The sequence below is a fragment of the Lagenorhynchus albirostris genome, chromosome 2 (genome assembly GCF_949774975.1).
Source record: "Lagenorhynchus albirostris chromosome 2, mLagAlb1.1, whole genome shotgun sequence".
NCBI classification, from domain to species: Eukaryota; Metazoa; Chordata; class Mammalia; order Artiodactyla; family Delphinidae; genus Lagenorhynchus; species Lagenorhynchus albirostris.
The window spans coordinates 65731310-65755085 of record NC_083096.1 but is presented as its reverse complement, the minus strand read 5'-3'; the positions used below and the strand labels follow the sequence as shown (position 1 = coordinate 65755085).

General features: G+C 46.1%; 1 protein-coding gene across 3 annotated transcripts in view; it reads right to left on the bottom strand.

The window, feature by feature from the left end:
- Positions 1-9193: 9193 nt before the first annotated feature.
- RXRG (retinoid X receptor gamma) overlaps positions 9194-23776 on the bottom strand; it is a 44544-nt gene continuing 29961 nt past the window's right edge. For all 3 annotated transcript variants that reach the window (XM_060142221.1, XM_060142222.1, XM_060142223.1), the window contains 6 exons: positions 20055-20215; positions 19809-19938; positions 18377-18509; positions 17106-17197; positions 15744-15849; positions 9194-9483 (listed from right to left, as the gene is read on the bottom strand). In XM_060142221.1, coding sequence (XP_059998204.1) covers positions 9336-9483; positions 15744-15849; positions 17106-17197; positions 18377-18509; positions 19809-19938; positions 20055-20215 — 770 coding nt within the window. In that variant the 3' untranslated portion in view covers positions 9194-9335. The remainder of the gene's footprint in view (positions 9484-15743; positions 15850-17105; positions 17198-18376; positions 18510-19808; positions 19939-20054; positions 20216-23776) is intronic.

Sequence of the window (23776 nt, the reverse complement as noted above, 5' to 3'; positions counted from 1 at the left end):
GTTAGAAACCAGCTATATAGCTCTACCATTTGACAGAACACTAACCCATAGCATAGTAGGTGCAGGTGCTCAAAAAACAATTTTTAATCTATTTGTTTTATCCTTTAAATTCGGGACTTTCTAATATATAGGATCTTTCAGAATTTTCTCTGGAATCAGTGCTGAGAGCTCAGGGTGATCCCCTGGTCCTTATAAGGTCATGGAATAAAATATCAATCAATTTCTAAAAGACATTATTGATTCAGTGAGGTAGAGAGAACCTTAGAGCTCTTCTTGTCAGAATCTTTGACCCTGCCGAGGAGGGATATGAAGTCCTGAGGGGTCCAGTAACTGCCCAAGGTCAGACACGGAGCCTGCTGCCTGTGACCAGAGGGGGACCCCAGTCTTCTGACTCCTTTTCCTTTGCTTTTTCCACCAGGTAGCCTGACATTAGCATTGCTACCTCCAAGTGTGCCACGACTTCCGCTTGCTCTGAATGTCCATATCTGTCTCTGCACATTTGGGAAGGGTCGATCTAGCACTTTAACACTCTACACTGCAATCGGCACGTGGCCTCTACAGGAAAAGAGCAACAGACCCTATAACACAGTCCCATTGAAAACTCACATTCAGTCACTCTCAAAAGTCCCCAGTTCTACCTCTGAGAAAGAAGTCTAATTGTCAGTGTTGCCATGGAAACGTCCCTTGTTGCACTGAACCAGTCCTGATGTGGCCTTTTCCTTGGACTCCATATGTAATATTGGTGGTTTAACAGTTACAGGTCTGTGTTTCCTTTACCCAGAAGATTGTTCCTTCCCAGCTTAGATGGACTCCTGTTTCTAAGCATCCTCCATGAGATTCTCCATTCTTTCTTCTCTGAGATTCCTCTTCTGAGCCCATTTCTCCGGAAGCTAAACCTCCATTGAGTGAGTACCTATTTGATCTTCTGAGTCTATTTGAGGTTCATTTTTCAAACTATTATTTGTTTTCCATTTTAAAAATCCCGCCCCTCCTGGAAGCCGCTTTCTCCGGAAAGTGACTGTGATGCTCCGAGCCGGCAGCAGAGGGCGCCCATGCCTAACAATCTTGGCACTGAACGTCCAGCTGGGGCTGAGCGGGTTACAAGCATCCCGCAGCTGCGCTGACCGAGAAGATCCTCCCCTGGGGGCCTGGACCTGGGCCAGCTCAGTGTGGTCAGAGATGGCTGTGCGCTCCAAAACTGTCACGAGAGACATTTCCATGGAGTTTTCCATGGAGAGGGATGAGGGTCCTTTCCCAGATTCTCCTTCCCTGCCTGCCTTGGGGAAAGGGGGAGGGGAGTGCTTTCTATTCTCTTCCCTGCTCAGTCCCTCCCAGGAACGCCCTAAATTAATCCTGTATCAGGGGCCCCAATCTTTCTCCATGGGGGGAAGGCATTATTGGTTTTTTGCCTGAAGCCTTGAGATCATTTAGGGGAAGCATCCTCCAGGGCCTGAGTCCCAGTCTTTTGAATTACATCAGTGGTGACAAATTAGTACTCACATAGGGTATATTTGATTTTTTTGGAAGCAGCCAAATCTATTAAATAAGTGATGAAATAAAGCTGGAGGTACAAAAGTACAGAGCCCAGAACCTAGTGTAGAGTGGGTTCTGGGTAGATGGGGGTGACGTGAATCTGGGTCCGCTGGTAGTTATTGCAGTTGTCATTTAATGAGTTTTTGATTTAGAACCATGAGACCATTTTTCTTAGGTGACCTCTAAACCAGTTCTGAAGACAAATGTAAAAGAGAAATACCCAATGGATATATCATTGCAGCAAAAGTTTCGCAGATTTCAAACATAAATGTGATTTGTTAGCCCAAGTTCCACATTTATTTTAAAAAAAACCTTATTATTTTATATTTGCTTATTGTATGTATCAATCCCTTAATCTACGTGTATTTCTTGGGCAGCAGATACAAAGGTAGTGCTGAAGATATAGGACCAGAGAGCTTGGAGTTCAGTGGCACTTGCTCTGCATTGGCAGTGAGGGTGGCTGAGGTCCTTATACTGCCCACCTGGAGGTCCTGGGGCAAGTCATGTATCTCTAGGGTCTCAGTTTCTTCATCGTTAAGATGGAGATAACAAGAGCTCCCCTGCCTGTTTCTCCAAGGCCAGATTACAACTGTAGACCTTTACGTGCTTTGTGAACTCCAGAAAGCTATAGACATTTCATTCCTTAGTATCCCGTGATCCTTGTGCTTTCTATTTTCTCCATTATAAGTTCCTGGAAGGCAAAGAATGTGCCTCAACTTCCTGGTCACTGCCCACCATGCCATGAAGAGTAACTCGGAAGACAGTGGGGACCTTATACCTCCTGTTAACAGTCTACCCAAGGCTGGTTTTCTGACTCGTGGCTCCAGTGGGGAGGCTCCTGGGCTTGCTACGGGACTTCCACTTGCAACGGGCTGCCATCTATTGGGAATGAAGCCAAAGGTACCAATCTCACTAAACATGCTTTGAACACCACCTTGCACTCTGCTCAGAGTTGTTGTGGATACACAGTTGAATCAGACATGATCTCTGCTCTCAAAGAGTTTACAAGTAAAGTGGATAGTACCTACAAATGGCCAATAATGCAGAACGCCATGTTATTATAATCAAAATGGAAGCCCCAAATAACGGTAAAATTACAAAGACAGAGAGACCAGGACAAGCTTCCTAGGGATGTTGCGTTTGAGCTGGCCTCAGAGGATGAGTAGGCCTTGGATAAGTGCAACTGGTGCAGAAGTCGTGCCAGGCAGAGAAGACAGTCTGAGCAAAGACATAGTCAGCAGGTTGTTGGAGAAAGATTACACTGGGGGGAAGTGAGCGCTGGGCGACGTGTAAGAAAGAGAAAGCTGGCAAGTTTTGCCTTTGGACTTAGCCTTGGGGAGCCTTGATTGTCCTGCCAGAAAGCCTGGGCTCATCTCAGAAGCGAAATGACATCATTACAGCTGATGCACTCGGGTGAAGGGCTCAAATGGGCCATCTGGGCTGACTCCGAGGGGAAAGTGGGCATGGCATTGCCAAGGCAACCAAAGAAGGCAGAGTCAAGGTGGTGCAGGCCTGGCCCCAGTTTTGACCAGTGCAGTGGTACTGTGAAGCCTCTAACGTCAGTGGGATATAGACAGGAAAGGGCCTTCTTTCTTCCAGTCACAGCCTCCAAACTGCCCTGTGGTATCTCCTTTCTTTGCCCATTGATGGTGCCTCAGGCAATGCTTAGAATATTTCACTTTGGTCATTAAAACATCCAGTCGAATCTGAACTTCAGTCTTACACTGAATTCAAAGTCCCTTCCCATTGGCCCGGCCGCTGGCCCAGGGACCTGCTCTGGGAGCAAGGTGAGGACTATTCCTTCACTCTTCCTCCACCTTTCTCCCTCCTTCCTCTCCTGAGTCTTCCTTCCCTCTCTCCACCAGGGACTCGGGGCCCTGGAGGAAGGATGGGAAGACAGGGCAAGTTCTTAAGAAAGTTCTTAAGGATGGAGTGCTATCAGTGCCTTCGTGTAGCAAGTCCCCGCCAGATGTCTCTGGTTAGGGGCATATGTGAGTTCTTCAAGAGCCCCCACTGGGATGTTACGCTGCCCAGTAACCAGATATGGCCAATGCATGCTCAGCTTGACCTCCAGTTTGAGACGATGTCAATCTCTGACCCCTAGTCACTGCCCATAGGAGTTCAACCAGTGGCCTCTTATTAAGGGGGGTCCCTTGAAATTGACTGGCCGTTCCCTTGAACTTGGTACCTTTAGGGTATTCTAAGCATGACTTTCTTCCAGGATATTCACTTGACTGAAAGAAAATAACGCATCCTGACCATACCAAGTATGGGGGGTAAGGCATGCACTGCTGCCCTCTCTCTCTACCCCACCATCATCCTCCAGAGGGACTCCTGTCTTCAGAGTGCTCTAGTCAAGAAGAAGGCATCAGTCTGTATGTTCACAGGTATCTCCTCTCCAAGCACTCTCTCACCCCCATCAAGGTGTCTCTGTGTTTCTGCCACTCAGCAACCATCCAGCCAGGAGCGAGGGACCAGCCTCCCCTTCTCATAGGTACCTGCATCCAGTCTCAGTGAAGGGGTTCTTTTCTGTTCTCTTCACTTGGCTTGGATATGGGGGTCCCTTCCCTCTCCTGGGCACCCTGAAGTGGTGGGGTAAAGCCACAGCATTGCCCCCGAGTACCCCTTATTCTTAAATTTCAATCCTCTATGAATATTGGCTCAAGAAGTATAGGGTAAAAGTCACAGAATCAGCTCAACATTTTTTTTCTTTTATGAAAGTATAGTTGCTGTACAATATTATGTAAGTTACATGTATAAAATATAGTGTTTCACGAATTTTAAAGGTTATACTCCATTTATAGTTATTGTAAAATATTGGCTCCATTCCCTGTGCTGTACAATTAATATTTGTAGCTTATTTTATACCCGATAGTTTGCATCTCTTAATCCCTTACCCCTGTATTGCCCCGCTCCCTGCCACAGCCACTGGTAGCCACTAGTTTGTTCCCTATATCTGTGAGTCTGCTCCTTTTTTGTTATATCCACTAGTTTGTTTTATTTTAGATTCCACATGTAAGTGATATCATACAATATTTGTCTTTTTCTGTCTGACTTATTTCACTTAGCATAGTGCCCTCCAAGTCCATCCATGTTGCTTCATATGCAAAATTTCATTCCTTTGTATGGCCAGTAGTATTCCATTGTATATATACCACACCTTCTTTAACCATTCATCTGTTCATGGACACTTGGGTTGCTTCCATACCTTGGCTGTTGTAAATAATGCTGCCATGAACACTGGGGTGCATATATCTTTTCAAATTAGTGTTTTTGTTTTTTACGGATATATACCCAGGAGTGGAATTGCTGGGTCAGATGGTAGTTCTATCTTTAAATTTTTGAGGAACCTCCATACTGTTTTCCACAGTGGCTGCACCAATTTGCATTCCCACAAATAGCATACATCAGCTCAGCTATCTTAATAAGTCCTGTGTGGAAGCATCTAGTAGTTCCTCTTTAGACTCTGAGGGAACCTCCTGGCCTCACCTTGGGGCTTGAGCCAAAATTGTAAAACAATAGGAAAATTCCATTCAGTTTTCTGTTCCATTAGTGATGCTTGAGGGCAGAGTCCCACTGTCAGCACGACTGACATTTTGGGGCTGATAGTTCTTTGTTGTAGGGGGCTGCCCCGTGTGTCATAGATGTTTAGCAGCATCCCTGGCATCTACCCAATAGATCTCCCCCCCCCCGCCCCCCGCTGTGACAATCTCTTCAGACATTGCTAAACCTCCCATCCCCTGGGGGGCGGGGAGGTAGCAAAATTGCCTCCTGATGAGAACTACTGCCTAACAGAAAAAAGGAAGTCATTGAAAGTTTTTGAGCAAGGAAGTAACATAAGATTATCATCAAATATCATTTGATTAGTTTCACTGAATGATATGAACAGGAGTGGCCAAGGCCAAGAAATGCTTGCTGTGCAAGTAACACCTTTTTAATAATCCCTCGTAATGTACAACATTACATACATTACATTATCTCACTCGTTTCCACAGCCTCCATCTGAGGAAGGTAGCGGACTGTGTTTCACTGATGAAGTGTAAACACAGAGAAGGAGGCTAATATGGAGGGCCATCAGGCTGAAGAATAAGTGTGCGGAGGAGAGACGTGGAGAGGGGCTTTTCCATGGGGTCTAGGACTTTCTTTTCAGAGCAGGAATCCTGTAGAAAATATCTGGATCAGTCATAATAGGTACTGTAACTGAAATTAATTGAGAGCCGACCATGTGCTGTGTGTCTCATAGATCCCCTCACTTAAGTCTCTCAATAAGCCCCGTGAGGAGCTAATATTATTATTCCCAGTTTCCAAAGTCTAAGTTTGCAAAGACTAAGTTCCAGGAGGTTAAGTCACGTGCCGAAGGTCACTCAGTGATCAGAGAGGGGATTTTAATGGAAGCCGCTGGGCTGACTCCAGAGCCCTTGTTTATAACCACGGCAACATCCTAAACTAGTTTCCAGCATGTAACTCAGAACATAGGCTCTACAGTTTCCAAACCTCTTCTACTTGTGTCGCCTTCGCAGCTCACACAAGGCTCTCCCATGTGATGTGTAGTGTCAGCACTGATAGGTAAGTGGGACCTTAGTCCCATTTTGCTGATGAAGATACAAACTAGAATGCAGGTGTCAAACCAAAACTAGAAACCAGAATGGTTTGATTCTTTGCCCAGTACGTTGGATGACACTGACCAGAATGTGGAATAGAATGTTCTGTAATCTCAGAACCAGAGATTAAGTTTTAACTACACTTCAGAAGAAAATTCACTAATACTTTTGCCCATCTTCTATGGCAGATACTGTGATAAAAGCTTTGCACACATTATCTATATCATCTTGGCAAGAATCCTAGGGCAAAGAGTATAATTATCCCAATTTACAGATCAGGTCATTGAGGCCTGGCAAGACGGATGTCCACGACGAATGGCAAAGTCAGGACTCCAGCTCAAGTATGTCTCGTGCCAAGGCACATACATGCTCTTACACTGGTCTTCCTGCATCTTTTTACCTTTTATCCTTATGAGGTGGGTATTATTATCTGATGTTTGCAAATAAGGGAAAGAAAGAAGAGCCAGAAAGGTGAAACAACTTCCCCCCAAACACAAGACCTCCAGCAGGTGGATCCAGGAGCCAGGCTCTGGCTGGCTGTGTCCAGAATCCATACTCTTCACCCTGGAGCCTTGGGTCCCAGCTCCATGAGAACTCTTGGGAACACAAGACTGACTCCCCTGCTTTTGTTATCTGTGTAAGTCAGCCTGGGGAGTATGGGGCTGTGCGTCTCAGGGAACATTAATCAGCATTGTTGGGACAATCTGTTCTCTCCACGAGCCGACTCCTCTAGTTGGTGACGTGAGCTGAATGAGGAAGGTCTCTCTTCGGGGGTGTAGGCTCTAGAAGCTTCTCATGGCCGCTGTGGACCAGAGCCTTAAAGGATATTGAACATTCACTCAGTTGCTCATCCTGGGATGTGAGGGGGACCAGGTCAGGAAGGAGGCAGCCTTAGGGACCCCGAATGTCATGGGACCAGCCTGGGGAGAGATGCCTGCCGAGCTCCTGCCTAGCTCAGCGGGTTCTGTGGCAACAATTCCAGGAGACACCACACGATCTATGTTCAGACGCCCTGCTGGGCATTCATCAGCCTGAATTTTGCTCCAGGCAAGAGCTAGGGTTCAGTGAGGAAGGGATCAAATATTGGAATGGAACTCGGGTTACCACACCTGGGGCATGATGGGTTTCCATGGAAGCCCCATGTTACCTATAAGGCAGCTGAAGGTGTCCAGTGAGTTATGCTGACAGAGGGAAGAGGTCAGGGAGCCCAGCATTAAATTCTAGTCTCCTCCCACCCCAATCATTTTCATCATGGTTCACAAATAAATGCAGATGAAAAACAAAAGGAAAAACACAACATAATTGATTTTAATTCCATTGCTTAATGTCCAAGTCTAAAGGATCCCTAAACTTTTCTTTCCCAGGAATAACGCAATTTTTATTTCTCAAAAATTGCATGATCACTGTTGAATATATTTGGACTGGAGAGTTAGCCCTGGGGTTTTTCTGAGAGGAGAACTTGCTGCCGCGGAATGACGCATCTGCCATCACAAAAACCTTTGGGGAATTCTTTCCAGTTGTGTGGAACCCAATTCAACAACACGCTTTTACTATGTGCCTACTGCATGCCAGACCCCAGGTCAGGTTCTGGTGGTATGAAGAAGGTAAGCCATGTGCAGCTGTTCAGGTTGTATACTCTACCCTAAGGGGCATAGAATTGTGTATCCATTAAGTCCTGTTTCTGCAGACGGCAGGAAGGTGACTTGAACAAGATGGGCTGTATAGGCTGGTTGTGATGTCACTTAGACACCGTTTCTACCCTCAAGGAGCTCACTGTCCAGCAGACAGCAGGGCTCTAAGACACTAGGTGATCATAGGCTAGAAGCTGGAAGAGCTTTTCTCTCTTCTCCCCCCCTTTTTTTTTTTTTTTGCGGTACGCGGGTCTCTCACTGCTGTGGCCTCTCCCGTTGCGGAGCACAGGCTCCGGACGCGCAGGCTCAGCGGCCATGGCTCACGGGCCCAGCCGCTCCGCGGCACGTGGGATCTTCCCGGACCGGGGCACGAACCCATGTTCCCTGCATCGGCAGGCGGACTCCCAACCACTGTGCCACCAGGGAAGCCCTCTCTCTTCCCCTTTTAACACATTATTGACCGGGGGATTTTTGCAGAAACTAATGCCTGTGGCCAGCAATTTGTTATGTAAGTGAATATTGAAACACTCCAGTCAACAATGTTTGGGTAACAAAAGACATATAAATACGTCTCTGGTCAGTAAGTTGTTAAGAACAGGCTACATATAGTCAGATAATGATGGAAAACAAATTTGGTGCACTCTGGTCTTTTTGTTATTGTTGCTAGTTAAGGACAGAAAATCCATTTCTTTACCATTACCAAAATCCATTACCACCTCCCACCAACTCCCAGGACCCGTGTCTTCCCCCATCAAGAGCACATCTTCTCTAACCTAAATAGGAAAAGAATTTGAAGAAGAGATACATGTGTATGTATAACTGAATCACTTTGCTGTACACCTGAAACTAACACAACATTGTTAATCAACTATGCTCCAATATAAAATAAAAGTTAAAAAAAAAAGAGCATCTACTCTTGTCCTTATACTCCATTACCCCCAGTCAGGACAAGGCTGTTAGTACTCATTATTCTTAGGAGGAAAAGAGCAAAAAACAAACAAACAAACAAAAATCCAAGCTGGCTCTGAAAGACAATGTTTCTTCCCAATCTCTCCAGGGGCTACCCTGGGGCAAAGCTAGCTGTGCCCAGCTTAGACATGGGGTATCTAACTGTGGGATTTATTGGTGCAGGACCCCAGCCTCATCCCCCATTCCTAACCCCCCATACCTTTCCTCCCACATCTGAGATAACTGCCCTGCTGCACAATAATTCACCCCATGCTCCATGCAGTGCCAATATCACATATATTACTTTATTATTTGGTCATTGGCTTTCCAATGCAAGTGAAAAAATAATTTAAACTAATTATATGTACAGAGGCTTGGTTAGTTTTCCCAAGGACTTCCAGAAAGATCCCCAGCCCCTTAAATAGCAAAGAAGGGTTACCGTCAACATCTATACAAAACTCCACCTATAAAAGTCGCATGTGTAGAAAGGTTTCTTTATTATAAGCATCACGTTTGGGGAACAGGAAGGGTTGGGGGTGGGGGGCGGAGGAACGTGTGCAGGGGGTGGTCCACACACACCTGCCCTGACTAGTCCTGTGTAGGAGGCTGTGGCTGGTGAGGCTCAGGTGATCTGCAGTGGGGTCTCCAGCATCTCCATTAGGAAGGTGTCAATGGGTGTGTCCCCGATGAGCTTGAAGAAGAAGAGGTGCTCCAGGCACTTCAAGCCGATGGAGCGCAAGGCTGGGAGGCGCAGCAAGAGCTTGGCAAACCTGTGGAGAAGCAAGGAGACATTAAGGACTGGGGAGCCAGCATGCACGGGGCAGCTGCTGGCCTGAGGCAGCTCATTGGGTCTTCCTGACCAATCTGTGATTAGAAGAAAGAGCCTGGTTGGGGAGACTAAGGCAGTTGGAGAACCTCTAATTCTGGAGAGCTTCAGAAATAGGCTAGAGGTCTTGTTATGCTCCTTAAAGGTGGAAGTTGGATCCTGTGACCTCCTGAGAATCTCTTGAATTCTGTGACCACATCCCAGAATCGCCCTCAGCACCCCCATTCGTGGTGGGCGAGAGGAAGAGCTAGCCTGCTGATGCTGACTCACATCTCCAACCCTAACCAGCTGGCGCTCCTTACATCCTCTGTGCCTGGGGATTCCTGGGAAGATTTGCCAAAGCATTTAGAACAGCACAGCGCGGCGGATGTGCAGAATCCACAGGGGCTCTCGCCACTGGCTGAACGTGTTTGTGTACAAACCCCGCACCAGGCAGTGAGATAGGTTCTGGGATCCAAGAAGAGCCCCCCACTCTCAGGACCAGCAGTTCTCAGCTCCTCGCCAGACTATGCTTTCCCTCATACCACACTTACTTTAAGCAATGCGACCTCAGTGTGCCTCAGTTACCACATTTCTGTTACCCGTTTATAACCACTTTGTACATCAGCTTCGTAGTCTGTGCTTACTTTTATTTTGTTTTGTTTTTTAATTTTTTTGCCTAAGTGTGACTTTCTTTTTTAAATTTTTTGAAAATTTTTATTGAAATATAGTTGATTTACAATGTTGTGTTAGTTTCAGGTGTATAGCAAAGTGACTCCTATATATATATGTATATATATATATATATATACATATATATATATGCTTTTTTAGATCCTTTTCCATTATAGGTTACTACAAGATATTGAATATAGTTCCCTGTGCTATATAGTGGTCCTTGTTGGTTGTATATTTTATATATAGTAGTGTGTATATTTGAATCCCAAACTTCTAATTTATCCCTCCGCCCCCTTTCACCTTTGGTAACCATAATTTCTTTTCTATGTCTGTGAGTCTATTTCTGTTTTGTAAATAAGTTCATTTATATCAATTTTTTAGATTCCACATATAATCAGTGTCATATATTTGTCTTTCTCTGTCTGATTTACTTCACTTAGTATGATAATCTCTAGCCACTGTGGAGACTAGTACGCAGGTTCCTTAAAAAACTAAAAATAGAGCTACCATACGATCCAGCAATCCTACTCCTGGGCGTATATCTGGAGGAAATTCTAATTCAAAAAGATTCATGCACCCCAGTGTTCACTGCAGCACTGTTTACAATAGCCAGGTCATGGAAGCAACCTAAATGTCCATCAGCAGACGAATGGATAAAAAAGATGTGGGGAGGTTTCCCTGGTGGTGCAGTGGTTAAGAGCCTGCCTGCCGATGCAGGGGACACGGGTTCGTGCCCCGGTCCGGGAAGATCCCACATGCCGCGGAGCGGCTGGGCCCGTGAGCCATGGCCACTGAGCCTGCGCGTCCGGAGCCTGTGCTCCGCAACGGGAGAGGCCGCAACAGTGAGAGGCCCGCGTACCGCAAAAAAAAAAAAAAAAAAAAGATGTGGAGGGTGTGTGTATACACACACACACACACACACACACACACACACACACACTGGAATATTACTCAGCCATAAACAATAATGAAATAATGCCATTTGCAGCAACGTGGACGTGCTTACCTTTCAGTTAGGAAGAGAGAGAGACAGAAAATAGTAGCCTTCACCCCTGAGGGGCCCCCAGTCTGGAGAGAGAATACACACACCCATGCATACACACACACTCACATATGCCTCCCACACATGTGCACACAGACCCCCTCACCACTCTCACACATACACACACTTGTGCACACACATTCACTCACACTCATACACCCTCACACACATGAGCTTGCACGTATTCACACGTGTAAAAGTATACACACACATTCTCCTCCATTCTCACCTGCCCTCACACACTGGTACACCCACACACACAAATGCATGTGTACACACACACACACACACACACCCCTATAATTAAGGACCTTAGTTGTAAGGCTCACCAAAGGGAAAGAGACTAGTGTGTGAAGGAATTAGCCTCACACATACAGGGTCCTTTTCAGGCTCCTCAATCTGCCACATTTCCAACATGCTTCTGTGGTCTCTCTTCACCTCTCAAAATTCTTTTTGCCAGTGAAGCTTATTTTTAATGTTATTACTGATAATGACTGGAAATCAAATAACTCTACTCACAATTTCCAATAAAAAGTACAGGAATCGAAATCTTGTTAGTCATGGTGGCCTTAAATCAGTAACCTCCAGTTGGGCCGGATCTTCACTGGACGTCACAACATTATTTCACGAGAAGTTTTCAAATTGGAGTTTTAATACTCCTCGAAAATGCGTATAGGTCTATATGCATGCCGAAAGAAGTTTTAAGGAAATGTGGCAATATAAGAAGAACAGAGTGGCACCATCTAAAAAGGTAAGAATTACCTCCCTACATGGAAAAATTAAAGGTCTATACCAAGGCCAACACACACCTTCAAAACATTTGATTAGAAAGCCTCTGAGTGGGACTTCCCTGGCGGTCCAGTGGCTAGGGTTGTGCGTTTTCACTGCAGGGAACACAGGTTTGATCCCTGGTCAGGGAACTAAGATCCCACAGGCCTCTTGATGTGGCAAAAAAAAAAAAAGGAAGCCTCTGAGTGCATCTGAATGGTATCACCGTTAGATAAGACCAAGGAGGCTGAGCTCCTGGTCAAGGCTCTGCCACGAAAGAGGTTTCTGTAATTAGGCAAAGAAAACGGCTTCTTTATGAAGTGTGAAGTTAGGCTGACATTAGCTCTGAAAATGTATTTTTTTTACTCTAAAAATGCCAAAGTTTTACAATGTGTAAAATGCTAACCATTCTAGACACAGACTATTATATATAGTATGGATAAACAACAAGGGCCTACCGTATAGCACAGGAAACTATATTCAACACCCTGTGATAAACTATAATAAAAAGAATATGAAAAAGAATGTATATATATAGATATATAACAATCACTGTGCTTCACAGCAGAAATTGACACATTGTAAATCAACTATACTTCAATAAAATAATTTTTTAAAAAATGTTAACCATAAGACTGCTGTCTTTGCTGTCTGTCCCAGGTTTGGGAGCTAAGATCAGGATGTAGAAATAAACACACCCCCTAATAGCCACAGCCACAGGGTCGCATTCCTCGCTCACATGTTTGGCAACAAGGGGCACTCACAGCCTTTGAAGGCACCTGCTGTGTGAGAGAAAGAAGGTTCCTGCAAACTCTGCCTCCTCCTGAGTTTTGATGTCTGCTTCTGGCTAGAGGAAGCAGAACTCGCCCCTGTGAGGTGTACTTCTGAAAAGTCTCCACGGAGTGGCAGCCCTCCACCACCAAGAAAACGGCCTTGACAGGGCTTGTGTGCCACCAGGGACCCCTTCAACCACTTTCTGCAAACCAGAGGTGACCAGCCTTCGGCACAGTTGCCCACCTGGTTGAGCCAAGTGACATCCCTGATGGACCTGCTCAGCATCCAGGTGGTCACCCACTGTCCAGGCTGTACTGGATGCACCCAAGGGACATGCAGGGACCCAGTCCCTGCACTCCCTCCCTGAACTCCCAGGCCCTGCCCTGGGCCAGGCAACAAGTGTTGGCATCTCTGCCTGGTGCCTGGGGGCCGCCCAGGCCCCTGGCTGTCCCCTTCCTGGGAAAACAGGCAAGTTCCAAAGTTTTTAAAGTGTTATTCATTAGAAACAATCTAAATGTCAACCACAGAACGATGACTAGATACATTAGGATACATCCATCCTGTGAAATATTACAGACTCATTGAAAATAAGAATTTTGTACTTTTCAATATCTGACAAAATGTCTAAAATAGCTAATGGAGCAAAATAATACGCCAAACCATATGATTTCAGATCTGTAAATATACATTTCTATGTATACATACATTGATACACAAAGCTGCTAGAAAGATATATACCTCCCAAATTTACAATCAGTTTATATTACCCTATTTATTTAAAAACATTTTCCTTATTTCCTACCAAAGCATGCTTGGCTTTTATAATAAGATAGAAAAGAGTTCTGGTTTTTTTTTTTTTTTTTTTGCGGTACGCAGGCCTCTCACTGTTGCAGCCTCTCCCGTTGCGGAGCACAGGCTCCGGACACACAGGCTCAGCGACCATGGCTCACGGGCCCAGCCGCTCCGCGGCATGTGGGATCTTCCTGGGCCGGGGCACGAACCCGTGTCCCCTGCATCGGCAGGCGGACTCTCAACCACTGCACCACCAGGGAAGCCCTAGGAGTTTTGTGTTTTAAAGAGGTAAACAGCACTACCTAGAGCCAAGTCCAGGAAAAGGATGAATGTGAGCCTTCCTAGTCCTAATGCCCTGCACACGATATGTGCACACAGACACACACACACACACACACACACACACACACACACACACACACACACACACACACATGAGTAATGCTGCCTTACAGCTGGGAGATTCAGTGGATGTCATCCAGCACAGGGCTTTCAGTCAGCTCTCACTGGCCAGAAGCTGAGCTGATGCTGGCAGCCAGGCCCTGCTGGTTGGGTAGGGCTCTTTCAACCTCACCCACTTCAGATGTAGGAGAGACTGCCAGGTGCCTATCAAAATCCATTCTTCCCTTCTTCCTTGGCATCCAGCTGCACACATTCTCCAGTCTCCTTCTTGGCTAGCTGGTCCATGTGACCAAGTTTTAGCCAATGGAAGTGAGTAAAGGGAGGGGGTACCCTTTCCAGATCAATGTGTTGCCCATATAGCCTCACCTCTGTGCTCCCTCTCCTCTTTCCCTTCCACCATCAACATACAAAACAAAATGAGAGGGCTTCCCTGGTGGCGCAGTGGTTGAGAGTCCGCCTGCCGATGCAGGGGACACGGGTTCGTGCCCCGGTCCGGGAAGATCCCACATGCCGCAGAGCGGCTGCGCCCGTGAGCCATGGCCGCTGAGCCTGCACGTCCGGAGCCTGTGCTCCGCAGCGGGAGAAGCCACAGCAGTGAGAGGCCCGTGTACCAAAAAAAAAAAAACACAATGAGACTCGGCGACATGGTGGAACCCCAGGAAGGAAGGAGCCTGGGTCCCTGAGCAACGGTGTGGAAGAAAGTCACCACACTAGACTGATTACCCATCCAGGACTGATTTGTGAGGAAGAAATAAACTTGTGTTCAACTATTGACATTTGGGAAGTCTGTTGTCACAGATTAGTCTCCATAACACACAAGGCCTGCACATTTATTGTATCAACTGGCTGGACCACACTCACACAGATGCATTCATTGCCTGTGATAAGAAATGAGCTCAGCCTCTTCCGGACAACTGAGAGATAGTGGCTTATGACCCAGGAAAAATGGGCTAATGGAAATGAGACTCCACAGAGGAATAAAAGTCATCAGTGAGAATTGGGAGCATAGGTAATTAATCCTCAAAACAAATTCATGCCTTTAAAGAAGTTTTTTTCAAGTTTCATTTTCCATTTTCTGTGAGGTTTGAGGATCATATTCTCTCTTTTTAACTAGAGTTAGTGGAGGAGGAAAATTTTATTCAGCTGTACTTGGGGGAAACATTTGGGAAAAGAATTTTTTTAACCACTCAGGAATACGGGTAGATGGCCTCAGAGATCCTCTGACCGATATCTTCCTTTTCAGACAAGAAGCCCAGACCCAGGACCTTGCCAGAGGCTACAGACGGCACCCTCGGGGCCAGCGGTCACCTCTCCTGGCTACCAAAGCCCGTACCTTTTACTGCAGGGGGGCTTCCATGAGGGCAAAGCAGAAAGCAATGCAGTCACACTGAAAAGCACAAGCTCTTCGGAATCAGACTTGGGTTCCCAACCTGCCCCACCGTGCAGCAGCTCTGTGACTCTGGGCAAGTTTCCTTTCTGAGCCTTGGGGCCTCTTTAGAAATTGGAGCTAAGGATTCCCACCATCGTTCGTTCACTGGGGTGTTCATTCAACATTTAAAGATGAATACTAATTGTTAGGCTCTGATGCCAAAGTGGTGAACAGTGGGTGAACAAGACGGACGAGACCTCCGGTTTCATGGAGCCAGTGTCTGAGTAGCTTTGAGACGGTTGTGAAAAAATCTAGACAGTGCCTGCCGCATGTCGCCATTCATTAATGGCAGATCAGAAGAGTTGCTGCAGTTGTTACCATTCTTCCAGGACTCCCTCACCTGCCTGGTTGTTCCGGGTACTTCTGCTTGGTGTAGGCCTCGAGGGTGGCATAAACCTTCTCTCGCAGAGTCTCCACCTCAGAGGGGTTGGACAGACCCTTGGCATCTGAAAAAGACAGCTGATTCAACCTATCCTTACACACCTCTGCGGGACACCCTTCTACAGAGTCTGTCCCCACACAGGCCACGTCCTGCAGAGTTACGAGAGACACGCTGGATGGGGGACATTGTGAAATACACAAAGCCAGCCCTTTGTGCCCTCACACCTCCTTCCTGTGCCCAATCTACCCAATAAACTCTTGGAGCAAAGGTACGCACGGCTGACTGCAAGGAGGAGAGTTTTCTTTTATCCGGGCCATTCTAGAAATACTACCTTCACACATTTATTGAGTGCTTACTGTGTGCTAAGCATGGACTGAATAAAGAGATGGGGTACAAAAACCGGACAGACCCACATCCTGTATCAATTAACAGACGACCTAATTCAGGAGATGCGCGTCAATTACCATGCAATTCTGAATACTCATCTTTCTTGACCCACAGCAGCATCTGAAGAAGCTGATCACTTCCTCCTTCTTGAAATGCTTTTCCTCCCTGGGCCCCCCCGGGACACTACTCTTTGGTTCTTCCCTGTCTCACTCACTGCCCCCTCTCAGGCTTCTTTGCTGGCTCGTCCTTCTCTCTGCAACCTCTAAATATCACCATGCCCCAGGGCTTAGCCCTCAGCCCTCTGCTCTGCAATGCCTCTACTTTACTCTCGGTCTCAGAGCCTTGCATGCCAGGTCTAGGCTGATAGCTCTCAAATGTACATCTCCGGTCCTGCCTCTTCTCTGAACTCCAGACTCACATAAACAATTGCTTCCGGGAGAGCCACTCTTGGACGTTTACTATCCATCTCAGATTCTCATGTCCAAAGTCCTGATTCCTAGCCACCCACCCTTTGAACCGCCATTTCAGTAAATGAAATCTCTGTTTTTCCAAGTGTTCAAGAAAACAAAATGAAAAATTCTAAGAATTATATTTAATACCTCTCTTTCTTTCACGCCCTATCAGCAAATCCCATTGGCTCTGTCTAAAAATATATGTAGAACCCGACCACTTTTTACCGCCTTCTTTGCTACTACCCTAGCCCTCTGGCATCTCTCGTCCTCCCCACTTGCCCCCAAACATGCACACTCCACGTCCATTTGAGACCCTTTTCAAGATGGCTCGAGGAGCAGAGGCCATGAAGAGTTGACTCCTTGTCCTCCCCAGGATAGGTCTCCTGGCCCTCCCTTATCTGTCTCTGCTGAGCTAGAAGACTAGAGAACGTCAGAGCACTGGGGGCCGACCATGGAGGAGAGCTAAGCACGACGCACTCACCTGGGTTAAAGAGCACGATGGCTCGTAGGCACCCCAGCTCCGACTTATCCATCTGCATGTCTTTCATTTTGGAGACCAGCTCAGTCAGAACTCTGTTCACAGGAAACAATGGCAGGTGATGAGAAAATCATGAATACCAGGCCAAGGGCTGATAAAATGAATGCAACCAATATTTATTGTGTACCCACCCCATTTTCCAGTAGATGCGCCAGGTACTAGGGGCGCAGAGATGAATAAGATACAGTCCCTGATCTCAAAGAGCTCACAGTTTAATTAAAGAAACAGACACAGAAGCAATACGTAGCAGCAACACAAAGTCAATAACTGGCATGATCAAAGTCCCAGGGAACACGGAGGATGAGGCAGTGAACACAGAGAGGGAGCTGGAAAGGCAGCCTAGAGGATTTGAGAATTGGCAGAAATGCAACGGGCAAAGCAGAGTGAGGGCATCGCATGTCTGGAAGAAAACCTCAAAGGACGGCGTTCCATGACAGTGCAGAAATTTCTAGACACCATCAAGAGGGCTGAGTCAACTGAAGACCATGATAGTCTCCATGTGGAACATGTTGTGGGAAAAGGCAGGGAAGGAGTAGGGACATCTTAGATGGACATGCGCATGGCCCTGGAAGACCATTTATGGTGGGGTTCGGAAGGGACCACAGGGCCCTGGCATTGGACAGAGAGGCTATTTTCAATCTTACTCTTCCTTTCCCGGTTCTCCGTCCTTTCACCCGCCCATTCATCTCTCATCTCTTTAAATCACCTGGCTTAATTTTCCTTTAGAACCATTTAAGGCACAGAACCCCAGACTGAGGCTGTTGCTCTTATAGCAGGATTCCCCCAGAGAGCCTGACGCAGAGACCAGCAAAAACCTCAGCTCATCTTTCCCAGATTCCTAAAGTCAGATCCTAAACCCTCATTCCCATCCAGGCCCCCTTGGATAAGCAGTTCAAACTCCCCACTCCCACATTACTAGGTAATGTCAACAATACAGTCTCTTCCCTGGAAACCTTTAGGGATAATAGGGTCTTTCATCTGCCAGCAACTCTGTTGGCCTCTGACTGACCCCATCTCCTTGGATAACCGTTTCTTTTAATCCCTTTCTCATTCCCCAGGTTTATGTTTTCATGTGCTGAATGGTCTCTGCTTCCAGCCAGTACAGCTGATTGGGCTGTCCATCCTACATCCCAGCACTACCCACAGGTACACACACACACATGCACACATGTGTACACACACACATACAAGCGCCGGAAGTAGAATAGAGCCACCTGTCAAAGATGGAGCCAACCCCAGCACTGTGGGCACTGCTCCGGTGGACGTGTAAACCCGTGGCCAGAAGGATGCCATCCTGCACAGAAACCGAGCGGTGGGAAAAGGAGGCGATCAGCAATTCATTCCACCCTGCAAGAATAAGAAGGAGGCCTTGAGGGAAACCTGGCCACACTCTTGCTTCATTGATAATCACCCAAGGCATGTACTATTATCCTTTGGAATAAAAGCAGAACCAGAAATCCAGGGAGGTCAAAAACTAGTTCCAGACGACACCACTAATTAGTGAGGGAACAAAGGGTAAGACTGGGGTCCCCTGACTCGTGGGTCTGCTCCTCCCCCACAGTCTCTCCAATGCAGCGCAGAATGGCAGCTTGAGGGCAAGGACTCTTTTTTTCCCTCCAGTCCATCAACAAATATGGATTGAACACTTAACGGTAACGGTCACTGTGTTAGCTGTCATGGTAGATAAAGCGAGTATACCCTGCAGTGTCTGCCCCCAGGACATGACAAGCTGGTTTTACTTCTTAGGCGTTGTTTAGTAGCACCAAGCACGGCATGTAGCTTTCCATCGACACTCAGGGATCGCTCATTATCTAACAGGGATGAAATAAGTGGACTGGCTCCCCAGGCTCAGCGAATCTTCATGAAATGTCCCTGCTGGCTCCATGACAAAGAGGAGATTTGGCCTATGTCAACTGCACAGTGTCCCAGAAATGGGAGGCTAGAGAGATGATAGCATGTAGAATCTTAAAATAGGAAGGGACCCTGGAATCTTTCTAGTAAAAGCCTGAGCAAAAATCTTTGGCTTCCCCTATTTCACCTGTGAAATGGGACTATCTCTATTTTCCAATTTCATAATAGTTAATGAGGCACAGCTTCAGATTGTCTTGAATAACAATTGTTTAACTGTCTTTGAAAATTAAATGCAAATTATAAAGGCTGCATAAAATTTGCATGGAAAAAGAGCCTTTCTTGGTCACTAAAAGGATTCTAGGAAGCAGTTTAAGAGAACCAATGGACAGAAAAATCTCATTAAATAGAAAATTCTCACCTTCTTGTAAACCTGCCTTGTTTTTTTAATTATGTGTGTGTTTACAAGTTATTTTTCTCTGATAATAAAATGCATGTAGGAACTTATAAAAATTTCATTAAGTATAAAAGAGAAAATTTAAATATTAAAAAAAAGAAAAAGAGTCTTACTCCTCCATTAACAGTGTTTCATTTGGAAATGAAAGTTTTGGGGGCGGGCCATCCAAATTTCAGAGCTTACCAATAATATAAAAAAGAACAACCTCGGATAGGGTTATCCTGTCTCAGCAAGGTGCACAGCTTGGATGGGTTACAGCTCCATCAGGTCACTTGTTTTAGGATCCCAAGGGTAATTTCAAAATGGCAACCCAAGAAGAAAGGAGCCCTGGTATCCCTTACCTGCCCGGAGCAGAATGACCTGGTCCTCCAAGGTGAGGTCAGAGAAGTGGGGAATACGCTTGGCCCATTCAACGAGAGTAAAGAGCTGCTTGTCAGCAGCATGGCATATGTTGGTGACAGGGTCATTTGTCTAAAAAAGGAACAAAGGACTCTGAACGGACAGGTTCTAGGACTCAAACATACTCCTGCCCCATCTCCAGCCCCCTCCAAGAAATAGGATATGGATGGAGATCTAAGACCACCTACCGAATTCTCCATGTTCATGTCACCGTAGGATTCTGTCTTTGGTTCAACAGCAAGTTCAGCCTCCAGAATCCTCTCCACGGGCATATCTTCATGGCCACTACTGGCACATTCTGCCTCACTCTCAGCCCGCTCCCGGCTTCTCTGCCTTTCTTCTTGCACAGCTGGCAGGGACAAGGACGTGCAGACGTTACCATATGCCCAGGACAACTGTGGGAAGGTTAATTACATCCCTAAGCCTCATTTTCCTCCTCTGTAAAATGGGCATCATGGTGGCAATGAATCAGAGATGCTGTCATGTTAACAGATGAAACCAAGAAAGCAGAGCTGAGCTGTTTTCTTATGCCTGTGCCAAACTATGGGTTTTTTCAGTCCATAGTCTTTCCAGTTCATTATGGTGACCACTCTAAATGTGCCTTTTAAGCTTTAATAACCTCCAATTCTGCCCTTTCTTTTAATGAGTCACTGTCTCCTTGCATGCTGTCTCCCCTATCCTTCCTCCACCTGCTATCTCTAATAAACCGGGAGCATGCAGTAGTTAAGTAACGAGCACATTACTCTAAAAATTCCCTCTGTCAGATCCTGCGCATCATTCTTGGCATTCACGTCCCATTAGGTCTGCCCCTAGTGCACCGGCCTGAACACAGCATCACCTGATCTGACTTGTCAGGGAAGATCTTCAGGGAGCCATGTGGGTATTTAGTAAGTGAAAGGGTGGAATAATGTCACCTAGATGACATTTCAGAATCAGCAGCTGATTTGGGGGGTGGGGAAGGGTACACAGGCAAAGGTGGAGGCTAGAATTTTCTCAGATTCCCCAAGTTTCGGGTTTTCATCAAAGAACCCTCTGGGTCTATACATTAGAATGTCAGGCAGACCCCTTTCCCAATTCTGTGCTCTTCACTGGGAGAACAGTCTCTATGGGGTTAGTTTCCATCCTCTCGAAAGCTTCAGTTTCCATCTTCTTATTCCCAGTAGCGATAAGCAGAATTCAGTATTGGCACACATTTTCTAAATCCCAAGAATCGAGAAAATTATACTCTAAGCAGTGGCCAAGAGGGACCTCAGTGACAGCTATTCCATGAGCAACTTCTACGTCTCATCTCCTCTCCTTTCCTCCCCTTTGTCCACTTTCCAAGGCTCCTCCTACTCTCTGAGCCACAAGGCTGCGGAATGAACTGGGACTGGATGCTGGACATCTAGTTTGTCACGCAAGTGATATTATTGATCTCTCAAAGTAGGTCAGAGAAGGGTCTGACAGCACAAATCTGGCTGATACATCACTGTCTCTAATAGAGACACACCAAGAAACCTCAAGATGAGAATGATATTCAGGGGTTGAGAGGGAGGGAGGGTAGGAAGGAAGGAGTAAAGGAAGAAAGGAAAGAGAGATTAAAGCAGGAGAGTAAGAAAAAGAAGAAATGGACGAGAAAAAGAGCAGAGAGGACAAAATACGAGAAGAGCAAAAATCATGTACCTTGGAGTCAAAGAAATCTTTTTCAAAATGGGCCCGACCGCTTCCTAGATAGTAACGTCGGACATGGTACTCAGCTTACAAAGCCTCGGTTTCCTTATATGTACAGTGGGGATTATAGTACTTACCTGAGATTGTTTTATGAAGATTAAACGAAACAATTATTTTAAAGTTTTTTGAAAAGTAGCATTTCCCCTCCCCTTGGCCTCTCTTTACACTCTCGGGATCTGCTCTGGTCCTGTCTCTATCCCTGCTCTTGGCCTCTTCCTCCCTCTCCCTGTTTCTCTTTTCCCCTCATCCTTTCTTTCTGTCCATTTGGTTAGCCTTCATTCACTGACAACATACAGAAACTCTCATATGTGTTTTTATCATCAGTTGGATTTGCTGGTTAAAGTTGAATGCTTCTTGTATTAATTTTTTTTTAAAGGTAGGTTAATGGGCATCTATTTGTCTTGATTTGAAAAGATGGGGGAAAGCAAACCAAGTTCCTCTTGTGTCCCTCAATTGATTTCTTCTACAGATTTGTAGCACTCAAGGAAAATAACCTTCACGCTCCAAAGAAAATAACCTTGGCTTCAGGGAATTAGATTCTAATTCCAATTTTGCAATTCACTGAGTGATCCTTTGCTATTCAGTTCTCCTTTTTGTGACATAAATCTTACTGTCGTCAATGAGGAGTCATGTATCTGTTGTTGAAGCAAATCTTCTATGGCGCATTTTGAGCTACTGCTACTCAGTACATCAGGTACATTGAGGGGCCAGTGGGACCTAAAACAGGATTTTCCATTAGTCCAACATACATTTATTGTGATGTATTAAAATAGCCAAAATGTATGGAGCCCTTTCTCTGTGTCAGAATTATGCTCGACACTTTTCATAATTAACCCCCACAAGAACCCTCTGAAATGCTATGAACCACAGAGAAGTTAGGTAACCTGCCTGAGGTCACAGAGCTAGGAAGTGGTGAAGCCAGCATGTAGACCCAGGCTGGCTGCCTCCTGAGCTTACCCCTGACTCCAAGGCTCTGGGCTGGTTGGATTAATAGACCCACAAGAATGTCAAGTGCTGACCACAAATTGCCTCAAAAATAATCCATTCTCTTACTACCCAAACCACATTATATGACCCAAAATTATGGACATAGACTTCCCCAGAACCCCTGAGGATCGTTCGGTGGCCTGGAAGTCAGAGGGTCCCAGTGCTACACCCACTCTGCCATTAGCTTGCCACGTAAGCTTAGGCAAGACCCCTAGCCTCTCAGAACACACAGTCAGGAAATGACTGTGTTACATCAGACACTCCAGCTTTATGTCCACTCCAGCTTCACCATTATGTACCCTGGTTTTAGGCAGGTGAATTCTGAGCCCACCCCAATTTCATCTCTCTCTGTCTGTCCAGCTCTCTAGGAATGTAAATTCCATACTATCACTCAGTTATCTGTTCCAGGATTTTATTAGTTTTGTCCTCAAGAAAGTGCCTGAACTGAGCCCCAAATTCTGTAAATGAAGGCCAGAAGTGATAGTGGCGAAGGAAAGGCTGTCCAGTAACTTTTTAAAAGTGACCCTCGATATAGTGAGATGAAGAACTGATTTGCTTTTTGCCTTCTCTTTGTCAGGGCGAATAGTATCAATTCCTTTAGCAATTTCTCAGAGAGCCCCTTTCCCCTTCCTAATCTTTATTCCTCAGCTTTTCATCATCCTGTTGCTTCACATTATTTGTTTTTTTTTAATGCAGGAACCAAAACTGGACCCTACTTGCTATGAAAGAATCATAAATAATACTAGGTTTAAAAGAAGCACTGCCCATGCTCTTACAATCCACATGTCCCTGTTTGACTTAGAATAAAGAACCACGCTTCCCATCATTTGCTCTGTGAGCCACTCTGACCCTAATTGAGCCAGAAATATTCAGGTTGAGTGGTTTTTTTTGTTTTGTTTTGTTTTGTTTTGTTTGCGGTACGCGGCCTCTCACTCTTGTGGCCTCTCCCGTTGCGGAATGCACGCTTCGGACGCGCAGGCTCAGTGGCCGTGGCTCACGGGCGCAGCCGCTGCGCGGCATGTGGGATCCTCCCGGACCGGGGCACGGACCCGCATCCCCTGCATCGGCAGGCGGACTCTCAACCACTGCGCCACCGGGGAAGGGAAGCCCTCAGGTTGAGATTTGAGAATCAGAATTAGACTGTGAGGCAGGAGAATCGAGTATAGGTGATTTGCAATCTGCAGCAATCATGCTCTATGCTGATGAGAGACAC